The 13,418-nt window shown below is 41.9% G+C and overlaps 1 protein-coding gene across 3 annotated transcripts in view; it reads left to right on the forward strand.

Moving 5' to 3' along the window:
* The window catches only part of homer1b (homer scaffold protein 1b), a 29,436-nt gene that overhangs the window by 5,175 nt on the left and 10,843 nt on the right, over nt 1-13,418 (forward strand). Inside the window, exons 2-5 of one of the 3 annotated variants that reach the window (XM_058072017.1) lie at nt 3,939-4,095; nt 5,392-5,523; nt 9,059-9,151; nt 13,082-13,230. In XM_058072017.1, coding sequence (XP_057928000.1) covers nt 3,939-4,095; nt 5,392-5,523; nt 9,059-9,151; nt 13,082-13,230 — 531 coding nt within the window. Of the gene's footprint in view, nt 1-3,278; nt 4,096-5,391; nt 5,524-9,058; nt 9,152-13,081; nt 13,231-13,418 lie in introns of those variants that run through there. The other 2 variants (XM_058072018.1, XM_058072015.1) reach the window with 2 other exon arrangements.

Genomic DNA, 13,418 nt, shown 5'->3' on the forward strand with positions numbered 1-13,418 from the left:
ACCTAGATTGTGTTGCGAGTGAACAATTCCAGGAGGGTTTTGGGAGAGGGGACCCATGTCCTCAAGTCCATTGTCTTATTAATTACAAATCTAAGTAGCAAAAGTAAAAACCCACAATAAGGAAATACTGTACAATGGCGCACACAACACTGTACATTGTTAGGATGGGTTCCATCACTGTTCAGTCACTGGAGTACTTCAGTACTGGCCCCAAGCTTGGCTAAATGTGAGATGCTGAAAGACAGTTGCATACAAGTTTTAAAATAAGTTAACCAAATCACTGTTAAAACTCACTGTTGCATCACCAACAACCAGCAACCAGTCTCCAAATGAGAGGAGCAAAATATTACAAACATCTCCACCACTGCAAACACCACCCACAACAAAGATTTGAGCATCATTATGTTTGTAAAGAGAGGATTTTTCTTATAAATCTCTTTAATAAAATATAATTTGACTGTAATGATTATAAAAGCAAATAAACTGTTATCTAAATCATGTAGTGTAGGAGTGAGTACGTTTTTTGACAACTGGTGGGTGTCATATTGGAACAAAACTCTTTGGCGCCTGCATTCATGTGAGAATCAAAGTGTAGGAATGTTGTATTTGATGCACACACGAGTGAGCGACAAGCAGCACCAAATTAGCCTCAGCTTTTGTCGAATTATGCAATGCGAGAGGACGCCAGTTGCCAAGCAGCTATTGCACAGATCACACAGACAGGCCGTGCTTGTGTGATGTGTGCACGCTTGAAATGACTCACAGTTCCGCCACTTGCACTGCTGTCCATGATTATGATAATTTGCACTCCACAAGCAGCTTTGTGCAGGAGTAGTAATCAGCCCAAATTCACTCTCACACTTCCTGTGCGCTCCTCATTTCCCCCCACCGTGCTCCTCCAGACTAACTTCCCCCCTGTCTCCATGTTGTTCTGTCTTTCCCAGTCTGGGCTAATCACACACAGGAGGGGTACTGCTGCTGAATTTTAATATTCATTTATACAGCAAGCCTTTGATGTCCCCCATCACCCCCTCAGTGCAGTGTAAGCACTTCTCTATCTCCCTCTCTGCCAGCACTGCCAGCTCAGAATATCTCCCCGTGCACCCTATGTGTGTGTGCGCGTGTGCACGCACTCTGACTCTGACTGTAGATACTACCCGAAAAGCAAAACAATGCTAGAAAGAGATGAGGGTATTGTCAGTGGTGAAATGCAAGGGATGCATTGGGGAGTGAATGGTTGGGCCAAAGACCTTCATATATGTATTGACCAACACTACTAGCAGCCATCAATCCAGACTCTACTTTGGGTGTCATACAGAGGTCAATAAGGAATTAAGTCAGTCAGCCAGTCGAATCCATCGTGGGGCCTTGATCATGCATGTAGAAGCTACACTGGCAAAAATACAGCATTATTTTACAGTAGGAAGAAATATGAATACAGGTATATTTCCTATAGTTGTAATGTTTTTGAAACCGATTACAGAATACAGCAGAGCACTCAGGCCATTACAAAGCTATTCATTCATTTTCTACCGCTTTTCCTCACGAGGGTCGCAGGGGTGCTGCAGCCTACCCCAGCTGTCTTCGGGCGAGAGGCGGGGTACACACTGGACTGGTGGCCAGCCAATCACAGGGCACATATAGACAAACAACCATTCACACTCACATTCATACCTATGGACAATTTGGAGTCGCCAATTAACCTAGCATGTTTTCGGAATGTGGGAGGAGAAAACCCACGCATGCACGGGGAGAACATGCAAACTCCACACAGAGATGGCTGAGGGTGGAATTGAACCCTGGTCTCCTAGCTGTGAGGTCTGTGCGCTAACCACTAGACCGCCGTGCCCCTGCAAAGCTATTTTACTAGTTTTTTTTAGTTACTTTACCTTTCATAGAGAGGATCTTTAACTCGTATTTCTGGAAACTTGCTGAGCAATTCAGTCAGGTGTAGGATCTATGATTAGTGCTTCTGTTCTAATGTATGACTGCATGGATCTACACAGTATTTACTGTAAGTCAAGTCAAGTCAAGTCAAGTTTATTTATATAGCCCTTAATCCCAGCAGGGCCTCAAAGGGCTTCACAAGAACAACAATGAACAATCGATGACAACAACATTTGAGCCCCCCCCCAAATGGGCACGGAAAAACTTAAAACCCCATTTAGGAAAAAAGACCTTGGGAAGGGACCGCAGAGAGGGGAAATTATGACTATGTTAGCCATTTGATGAAATAAAAAATTAATGATCGGGCACAGGCCGTACTAGTACTGTTCTAAGCTAGAGGTGGTCCTCCATTGTAGTGGCCCTTTTCTGACTTTTTGTCTCTTTTCTCATGTGGCTCCCAAAGAGCTCTTAATATAGTCATGTGTAGCCTCATATTTAAGCCAAACTTAACTTGATGAGCCTTCTTGTATTCAGTGTTTTTTTATGAGATTGCCTCATTTTGTGCATGTGTTGTACTACAAAAGCATGTTGGCTACACAGTCAGGCGGGCCCGATTCCTATCTCTGTTGGAACAGCTATGTGTGGAGTTTGCAAGTGTGGGTTTTTTTTCCGGGTACTCCAGGTACGGTATGTGTCCTGCCATTACCTGGCGACTATAGTCCAGGGTGTACCCCGCCTCTCACGTGACGTCAGCTGGGATAGACTCGAACTTATCTGGGACCCGAATAAGGGCCAGTGGTATAGAAATGGAAGGGCACAACATTTGATCCCATTGAAACAGTGACTTTGCATAAGGGAAATCTCTGTGGTGAGACTATGACTCAAGTGCTGTAAGATATGCCTTTATTCGTCCCTCAGTGGGGAAATTTGCTGTACAGTACAGTATGGAACTTATGTACACTTCCTCATTTTATTATGGTACAACCTTATTTAAAATGGAAAATTTGAACAAAATTTGACACACAACACGCAATGATTATGACATGAAAATGTTTTTTTTGGACCAGTCATGGATAGAGGGAAAGACGAGTGCAGCAATGAAAAGAGAGAGATCCTGGATGGAAACTTGCTTCAGAGCTCTTGACCTCAGACTGGAACGAGGATCCTAAGCACACAGCCAAGATATCAAAGGAGTGGTTTTAACATCCCAGTTATGAATGTTCTTGAGTGGCCCAGTCTAAGCCCAGACTAAACCTCTTTGGAAACATCAGAAAATGGATGCGGGCCGAAGTTTCCTGTCCAACCTGATGGAGCTTGAGATATGCTGCAAAGAGAAATGTGTGAAACCTGGATAGATAGGTGTGCCAAGCTTGTAGCATCATATTGAAACATTATTTTTTTCATTTTTGGAATAAGGCTGTAAACATAACAAAATATGGAAAAATTGAAGCATTGAATACATTCAAATGCACTGCATTTCAATTAGGATTAATGGGGAACCAAGGGCTCTAGTCCTACTAGAAAGTTTAATCAAACTATTAAGACGTATTTCTTGGAGAGGTGTACTTGTCTTTGTTTATATATATACACACATGTGGAAAGTGCAGTCCTGCGGGGTGTGTCTTTGGCAGTAAAGCGTGGCCTCCTGTCTATATTTAGCCTTAAACGCTCTCTTTTCTCCCCTGTGTGACCCTCGCTCAGTGCTGCAGACATTCCCATATCAGCGCATAGAGAGACGCCACTGACTGCAAAGAGGGCAAATATTGAGACTACTGCAGTTAACCGGATGATGACGGTCAAACTTTGCGCCACTGAATGCGCTCATCTTGAGTCAAGAATGCACCTGCTCATCATGGAGAATGTGTATTCATAGGGATTTTGGCTTAAAGTCTCTTTTTTGTAAATATGGAGGAGGGTGAGCTTGTTATTCGGTTGCCTGGGCGATCCGCCTCCCCGTTAGACAACAGGAGCTTCGGTGCAAGCGTTGGGTTCGGAGAGACGTTGGTGTTGCGGCACAAGGAGGTTCACAACTTTTTTTTTGTCCCCTTCAGGGAACAGCCCATCTACAGCACGCGGGCCCACGTCTTCCAAATTGACCCCAACACAAAGAAGAACTGGCTGCCCACCAGCAAGCACGCCGTCACCGTGTCCTACTTCTATGACAGCACTCGCAATGTCTACCGCATCATCAGCCTGGACGGTACCAAGGTGAGCTTACGTCCTCTAGAGCATGAATTGTGTACTTTCTTTAAATCTTGATTTCATAAAGACGTTCTAACACAACCTTGCAGGATGCGGGTCTGCTCTTAAAAAGCTCTGCACGCTGTCACAAGACATGTGGCTCATGTTACATTGTGTGTGTGTGAACATTAATACTCTATTTGCATGCACACATGCACTATATGCATATCAAGAAGTTAGAAAGAAATGGACAAAAGTATTGCAATACTAAAAATATAAATACATAAAGTCAGGTTTCCACAAACAAACTCAACCAGGAGCTGTGCACACTCCAAATGAATTCATTAATAAGGGAGCGTGTCCAAATGGTGTATTTCTGGGGGGCATGTTGTAATAGCTCACAGGGACATGCAAACAACCCTTACAGGCCTGAGATTCTAACCCATGATGTTCTAGTTGCAAGGCAACACCCCTAACCGCTCATGCACTGCGTTGCTAAATAATCAGAAAGTATTTGGTTAGATAGATAGCGTCAACAATTCCTCGTGTAACCCTCCTGCATGCCGAATATAACAAACTCTTATTGATGTCAGTTAATCGGAATGTTCCACAACACCGCCACTGATTGATCAGCTGTTAATTAGCGCTGCATTAAAGTAGTTGGATTACAGTATGGAAGACTTAAATGATTTTTTCCCCCCTCCATCACTGTAAATAAATCTCATTAGCTCACCAAAGCCAGTAGTATACATTATACTATATTATGCTATGCTTATTATTATGCTATATTGTGGTCATTTGGCATCATGTATAATGTCTGAATTGGATAAAAACAGTACAGACAAGCATATGTTGTGTTTTCATCGTGGTAGCTGGTCTATGCTGGTCTGGAGGACCATGCAGGATGCAGATATGCTGGTCCTCAAAAACCAGCTTAGACCAGCTACCAGCATGAAAACACAATGTATGCTGTTTTTTTTATCCAATTCAGACATTATACCTTTTTACATAATGCCAAATGACCAGAATATAGCATAAAGACAGTGCCACACTGTTTGAGTGAAGATCTGCCTAGTAAATATAGTAGTGTACAATTTTGAACAGTGTCAAACAGCATCATTATCTTTGTAAGGTGTTTTTTTGGTTGGAGGGGATACATGTATTTGATGTCTTTAGATTGTACAGGTGCATCTAATGAAATGAGGAATACCCTGTGGTTGAAATAATATCTCCTTCTTCTTCTGCATGTGACACAGACACACATTAAGCACACCATAGTAAGTTCATTTAAAATGTATTAAGTGGGTTTCCTCTGTGCTGCAGGCAATAATTAACAGCACCATCAGTCCCAACATGACGTTCACAAAGACCTCACAGAAGTTTGGCCAGTGGGCTGACAGTCGAGCCAACACCGTCTACGGCCTGGGATTCTCCACTGAGCATCATCTGTCCAAGGTAGCACCTTCGTTCCACCAACAACACACACAAACACACACATTGGCTTTTCTTCTTCTCCAAATGCCAGACCCTCGGAGAAGATGGCATTTCCACAGTTTTTAAGAATTCTAGTTGCCATAGCTTGTATCTCTGAAAGTATAGAACCTGTTTGGCAGCTAACACTAATGAGGGCTGTTTTTTTTATACATGGGAATTTTATATTCACGAATGTGTGTAGGTGATGGTTAGACTCCTCTGCAGTATGATTAAGCTCCACCACACACACACACACACACACACACACACAAGTACACACAACTCAGCAGTATGGCCACGTCCTACGTGTCAGGCAAACAACACAAAGATTAAGGTGCTGATAACCAGAGCTGGTATAAAGGACATTTCCTGTTTCACGTTATATGCTGGACATTAATGTTATGTACTACCATGGCCTCTCTCCCGTTTCCTTGATAGCTGCTCTTAATAATATCCATAAATCCCTTTACCTTTTCCTTTAAGTTATTTATATCCAGCACATCACTCATGGATGTGTGCGTACCATTTTATACACATGTTGATGTGATTTGGTCAGCTGCCAGGCCCCCAGTTTTAATGTATGGTAGACATTAACTGTAGGATGGTATTTACGCTGGGCTCTCTTCCTCTGTAAAGCAGTATTGATAATGCTCTTTGGATCTGCCAAGTCTATTATTTTCAAACACAATCAGAGTGAATGGAGAATAAAGCAGTTTATATTAGTAATAACATTTATGTTAATGGTGTGGCTAGTAGTGATCAGCCTACATAGAGTTATCACCTTAAACACTACTCATTGCTTTCAACTAATTGTTTTTACACCGGGAGTCAGACTGTTTAATATTCCAGGGTGTACCACACCCCTCGCCTGAGGACAGCTGGGATAGGCTCCAGCATACCCTATAGTGAGAACAAGTGGAACAGGAAATGGATACAGTTCATTTTAATTCATGAAATGTTGTGCTGTAGCTTCTTACATTTAGGATATGACTCAATGTGATTTGTTGTATCTGGATTTTTGACTTGACGATTAGTGAACTTTAACCTTGGAAAGTCTTTTAAGGTCAAAGTCTAGGTCAGACATCACCAAAAACTAATCCACATAGTGGTTATCTAACTATAATATGCCCACTCAACATAAAAGTATTACAAGAAACAAGTTGCAGGAACCTAAATTGATTGTTATTTCCAATTAATAATACAGTAAAATGACTTGCATAGCACAATTACATACACAGAGAGCAAAACTTCTTCTCAAGTCTCCAAAATTTAAACCCATTTTCTTAATTTTTAAACCCATGTGCTGCATATATAAAAAGGTATATATATATACCATATTTTCTGGACTATAAGTCGCACTTTTTTTCATAGGTTGGCTGTTCCTGCGACTTATACTGCAGAGTGACTTATAAATGAAAAAAATGTTTATGTTACATAAACCCTGGACACCTTTTCTGTTCATGTTTATTTTTTGTGTAGCTGAATAACCATTGTGTTAGCATATCTTACACCTATTCAGCCTGTTCTCTATTCTTTTATTGTTAGAACTTGCCTTCTAAGTGGACGTAATGTTTGTTTTGTTCAAGTAGTTTGTAAAATTAATTACCTGCAAAAATGAGACTTATACTCCAGTGCGACTTATTTATGTTTTTCTACCTAATTGTGCATTTTTGGCCTTGTGCGACTTATACTCCGGAGCGACTTATAGTCCAGAAAATATGGTGTGTGTATATATATATATAGTATATAGCACATCTAAAGTGCACCCCTTAAAACCAATGTAATTTGCGTTCAAAAGAGCTATCCTATTACACCAAAGTCCAATACTATTGAGTTACTTGCTGCCTCTCTAATAATGGCAGACCTGAGACCAGTTCCAGCAGACATGTTAGTTACATTTTTAAAAGCAACCAGTGCTCAGCTTGACTGCATATTGAATTTGAGCCAAGCACTCCGTTAGGAGCACAAGAATAAAGTTCAATATTTAGAAAGGGACATTTGAAATATGTGCTGTAGTGTTGCATGTCATGTCACTGTTTAGATTTTCTTCTATGCTCCCCACTTAGGAAAGGATGAATTCTTTTATTCCGTAATAAAACAAATCAAAGCTTCTGACAAGTTGAGGACAAGACACTCATTAGGAACTCATTAGACCAGTCCCTATTTGGAACTGCACCAAATTGATACCCACCCTATGCGCATTTGAGTTTTGTCATTGGGTAGTGTGCATTATTCACTTTGAAATTAAAGGTCCCTTATTGTGCAAAAGTGACTTTTTAATCATGTACAGTAATGGAACAAACATGAGAAAAAGCTATCTTCTCCGTCTACGTATCTTCTCTGACACTATCTCTGACATGCCTTTAAGTAGATGAGCCCACCCTGTGTATATGTGTAACACTTCATGGCAGACAATTTCAAACCCCCCCAAAAACAAAACAGGCTTCGCTACACATCTTAAAAGAAAGTCTGGAGCTCTGCCAGCTATCAGTCAGATAGATGGCTTCCAATGTTACTGGCATGACAAGGAAATGTTTTCCACCCGGCACAGTTGAGTGGGGTGCTTTTTCATTTGGTGGAACCCTGGAGCTTCAGGTGGGCCCTCGTCTGTGTGCTAACTGGACAACGCAGTTCACAATGCTCGCTTGACCAAGGACTTCTTCAGGGAAAATAACATCACTCTTTTGGCCCATCCTGCATGTTCCACTGGTTTAAATCCCATAGAGAACATTTGATGATGGGTGGCAAGGGAAGTTTATGAAAATGGCCATCAGTTCCAGACAGTTGATGGCCTTTGTGAAGCCATCTTCACCACTTGGAGCAATGTTCCCAATAGCCTCCAGGAAACACTCGTATCAAGCATACCCAAACCAATTTTTGAAGTGTGGTGGAGCTACTCATCACGACTCTGTCCTACTGAGATGTTTTTTTTCTTCTGTTTTTTTAGTTTTTGGAGCAATTGTCTTAAACCTTTGATCAGCTGATAAACAGCCTCTTTCATTTATTTAGTTTTCAATAAATTATGTTTTTTGTCACACTCCCCCTTCTTGTGTTTGCATATTGTAGCTCTACTTAAAACCTCATTAATTACCAAATGTGTAAAAGCTAAATAAAGTATGGAAACTTTAGGTGCGTAAATCTCTCCCATTGCTCCCATTGTTTAGTTTTTTTTAGTATGATACTGAAAACTAACAAATGAAATGGCCATTTAACCACCTTGATGTTTATAACAATGGTGCTTTGCAGTCTGTGTGTGTCTATGTAACAGAAATGTTGTCAGCAGTGGCCTAGTTAGCTCATGTTTCTGTGGTGGTATTAATGGCGAGGGACTTCTCCAAGTTCAGCTTCAGGTCATTATTGGCAACAAGAGTTTCTGCCTATCCCGCCCTTGACTTTATACTTGAGCTATTACACACTGATTTTCACCGTGTGGTGTGTTTTGTGGGAGGGTGTGATTACACCATTCCATTTCTTTTCAATTTGACTGAATTCTGTCTTCTGTGCTTTGTGTTTCCAGTTTGCAGAGAAGTTTGCCGAGTATAAAGAAGCAGCACGCCTCGCAAAAGAGAAAAGTCAAGAAAAGATGGAAATGGCCACATCACCGTCACAGGTATTGTCAGTGATTATACATTGTCAGAACCAAAACCATTCTCAACCTAACATTACAACCATCCTGTATTTGGTTACATCACACTCCCCACTATAAAGCAGTAGAGCCATGTGGTTTTTCCCAGGTAATGGTAATGGTTTAATTTTATTTGAACATGCATCAGGTTACAATGTAATGGAATCACATAATCAATTCAGAGTTCCACATATCCAAAGGAGTAGGAAGAAGCAAGGTTAAATGGCCTAAAAAGGCATGCCCAGTAAAGTAAATGTAAAGCTGTTCTTCAACTGCTTGTAGGCATGTTTTGGGGCTCTTTGGAAGGCTGAATTTTATATCCCAAAGACATCATCTGTGTAGATGAGTTTGAATAAAGTAAAAATGAAGGATTTTTTTGGTTCGCCTATAGAAACTCCTGATCAAAATGTATATTTTGCATTGCTTGATCTTAAGGCGGTTGTATGTAGAACTTCAAAATGCAAAACAAACAAATGGGATGTTTTTGTACATCTGTATGTTTTCTTTATTATGGTAGTTTACTCATAGTGACTTTTTCATCAAAATATAGTCCTAGTTTTACATTAGACTTTGATTGGTTGTGTCGTCTGCAGTGATGTGGACTCTACATTGGTTCATTGGGTTGAAAAGAGAGCTAAGCCGAAATTCAAAGCTCTCACTTTACCGGTCGATCTCGGTTCCTACCCTCACCCAGATTTGGATAGTGACCAAAATGAGTTTCTTCTCTTTAGGGTGGTTGGGCTCTCCCTTAAAGATAAGTTGAGAAGCAGTGTTGTGCAAGTTCATAGTTCTCGTGAAATAGTTCAAAGTACAGTTCACACAGTGTAAATATGAATAGTTCATATTCATTGTTCATTCATTCATTCATTTTCTACCGCTTTTCCTCACGAGGGTCGCGGGGGTGCTGGAGCCTATCCCAGCTGTCTTCGGGCGAGAGGCGGGGTACACCCCGGACTGGTCGCCAGCCAATCACAGGGCACATATAGACAAACAAGCATTCACACTCACATTCATACCTATGGACAATTTGGAGTCGCCAATTAACCTAGCATGTTTTTGGAATGTGGGAGGAAACCGGAGTACCCGGAGAAAACCCACGCATGCACAGAGAGAACATGCAAACTCCACACAGAGATGGCTGAGGGTGGAATTGAACCCTGGTCTCCTAGCTGTGAGGTCTGCGTGCTAACCACTCGTCCCCCGTGCCGCCCTGTTTATTGTTCACCATTTCAATTTTGGACTACTAAGCAGATGTTTGGTTCAGAAGCAGAAATAGTGCAGAATCTGGAAGATTTGAAAGTTTATGTGCGGGTTGTCATGTGTTTAAACAGCAGGGTCATGTTGAGTGTGTGGCATCCATTCTCACTTACTGTAAGTAACCAAATATGGTTCCTTGCTTGACAGTGCTTCCCTAAAGCTCTACCACTATTGGAGAATGTTTGCCTCTTAACTCAGCATAATAGACTGGCAACTTTATATTCATAAACTGAAAGCAGCAAAGCTTTTGTGCATCATAAGTAGCCTATAGATGAGGTTTTTACAGTACATTATATAAGCTTGTGGGGGGGAAATGAGAGTGTTTCACCGGAGATTCTCCAGATAAATATTTAAATGTCGTTAACAGGTTTCATGTGTGGTCATTATTGAAACTAGACGTCCTGACCCTTGCTGGTCTGGTACAATTTATTCATGACACTGTTTTTTAGGAGGTGGACAGCCCCGCTCTGGCCACCGTTACATCATTGTAGTGAAAGTGGAGGGAGTCGCTACATGAAAAATTTCCATGATAATAAAAAAACAAGATGTGTATGTGACATGATTCCCCCATTAAGCCAAAGCCCAATGGAGCTCCACCACTTTGAATGAGGAGCGGGAAGTGTAACATGAAACATAATCTGCCTCTTATCTCCGACTTCCTTTTTGCCCGTTCGGGATGCACAAGCACAGCCATTGTGCACCCAGCCTTAAGTCCTAATAGCTTTGTTTCATGTACTGTATCTGCACCATTTAAATGATTTGTCTCGCTGCTTGTATGGAACATAAAGATAAGGTGCATTTCTACTATGTTCCTAGTGTTATAGTGAGCAATTTAACGACCTATCAGCATGTGCAAGTGCTCATAAAAAGTTCATCAGTGTGAGAGGCAGCCTCACATGTGCACACACACACACATCCATCATTTCCCAAGTGAAGTATTTATGTATATGGGAACGATGATTCATTTATGAGCTTCTCTCACTTTCTTTGCCAGTTGCTATAATAAAATACCCGAGAGATTGTTGCTCCATATTTTTTAATACATTGTTGTCCTGTATTCTGTATACATTGATGTAAATCGTGCATATGTGTGCAATAAAATAACAATCACGCATTGTGTAGGCAGCCTGGTGGCGTAGTGGTTAGCACATCTGCCTCCCGTTTAGGAGAATCTCAGTGGGAAAACATTTCTGTGTGAAATGTGCATGTTGTCCCTGTGCCTGTGTTGGTTTTATCCGGGTACTCCAGCTTTCTCCCACATCCACAAAACATGCATGTTAGGTTAACTGAAGACTCTAAATTGTCTATAGGTGCGAATGTGAGTGTGAGTGGTTGTGTTGTCTATCTGTGCCCTGTCATTGACTGGTTAGAAGTCTCACCCAAAGTCAGCTGGGATAGGCTCCAGCTCACTGTTTGTGAGAACTAATCTCACTGCTTTTACTTTTTGTGGTCATGAAGCTGCAGCCCAAAGGGGGATTCGAACCTTTCCAGAACTCATGATTGTGTGGCCACCATGATAACCTTGGGGCCATCTGGTTAGCATTCTGTATGCCGTTAACACAGTTGAATGCTGCCTATTATTAGTCCAAAAATATGCATATTGAACTGATTAATGCCTCAAATAAGTATAAGATTAATTAGATTAATTATAATACAAATACATTCAGTAGATGCTTTGTGAAAGACATTGTGAATTATATGTTGTATTCTACACTGGTCAGTAATGTTAATGGTGGGATACACAAGCACCAGACTTGATTGCTAGACCAACAGGCTTTTATTGCAGGTTTGAATTATCTCACAACTGGAACATTCATTCATTCATTCATCCATTTTCTGGAACCTATCCCAGCTGTCTTCGGGCAAGAGGCGGGGTACACCCCGGACTGGACGCCAGCCAATGACAGGGCACACATAGACAAACAACCATTCACACTCACATTCATATCTATGGACAATTTTGGAGTCTTAACTTAGCATGTGCCCTGTGATTGTGCCCAGTCTAGGGTGTACCCCGCCTCTCGCCCGAAGACAGCTGGGATCGGCTCCAGCACCCCCCGCGACCCTCGTGAGGAAAAAGCGGTAGAAAATGAATGAATGAATGAACTTAGCATGTTTTTGGAATGTGGGAGGAAACCAGAGTACCCAGAGAAAACCCACGCATGCACGGGGAGAACATGCAAACTCCACACAGAGATGGCCAAGGAATTGAACCCTGGTCTCCTAGTTGTGAGGTCTGCGCGCTAACCACTCGCCCGCCGTGCCACCACAACTGGAACAATCATCCCTAATAGAAATCCCTCGTACTCTTGCATCTGTACTCAACTATGAACCCCCATTTATAGCAACACACATGAGCACAAGTCTGATTTATGTTTTAAATGGCTAATTTAGTCTTATTATGGGATACTATATTGGGTAATGCTGTGATTGGGTGGCGACCAGTCCAGGGTGTACCCCACCTCTCGCCCGAAGACAGCTGGGATAGGCTCCAGCACCCCCTGCGACCCTCGTGAGTATAAGCGGTAGAAAATGAATGAGTGCCTATGTGTCAGTGGACCTCATTATTGCAACCTGATTGTAACAGAATGATAAACAATTGAAGGATGCTATTGATCTGTGTAGTTGATCACAGCACAACACTTATTTCCCCTCCAGGAGTCTCCAGCTGGGGAGCTGTCATCACCTTTGACCCCTGTGACTCCACCTATGGAAAACATGAACGGCACAGACGAAATCTGTGACACGACCCCAAACTCGGACTCCAGACCAGAACCGTCCCAGAACGCGCTGGCTTTCACTCATAGGTATGTCGCCCACGCTGGTGTCCGCCATGTTGCACAAGATGCAGGTGCTCTACTTTCTGTCTCGTCAGCCTGAAGCACACAATGTGCGTGCTCTTTTTTTCCCCCTCCTGCCTCTTTGCTTGTATGCGCCAATAAATGTGTATTTTTATTTATTTAGTTGCCATGTCAGCACGGCGGTGCTGTTCTCC

Source organism: Doryrhamphus excisus, chromosome 4, assembly GCF_030265055.1.
Source record: "Doryrhamphus excisus isolate RoL2022-K1 chromosome 4, RoL_Dexc_1.0, whole genome shotgun sequence".
NCBI lineage: Eukaryota > Metazoa > Chordata > Actinopteri > Syngnathiformes > Syngnathidae > Doryrhamphus > Doryrhamphus excisus.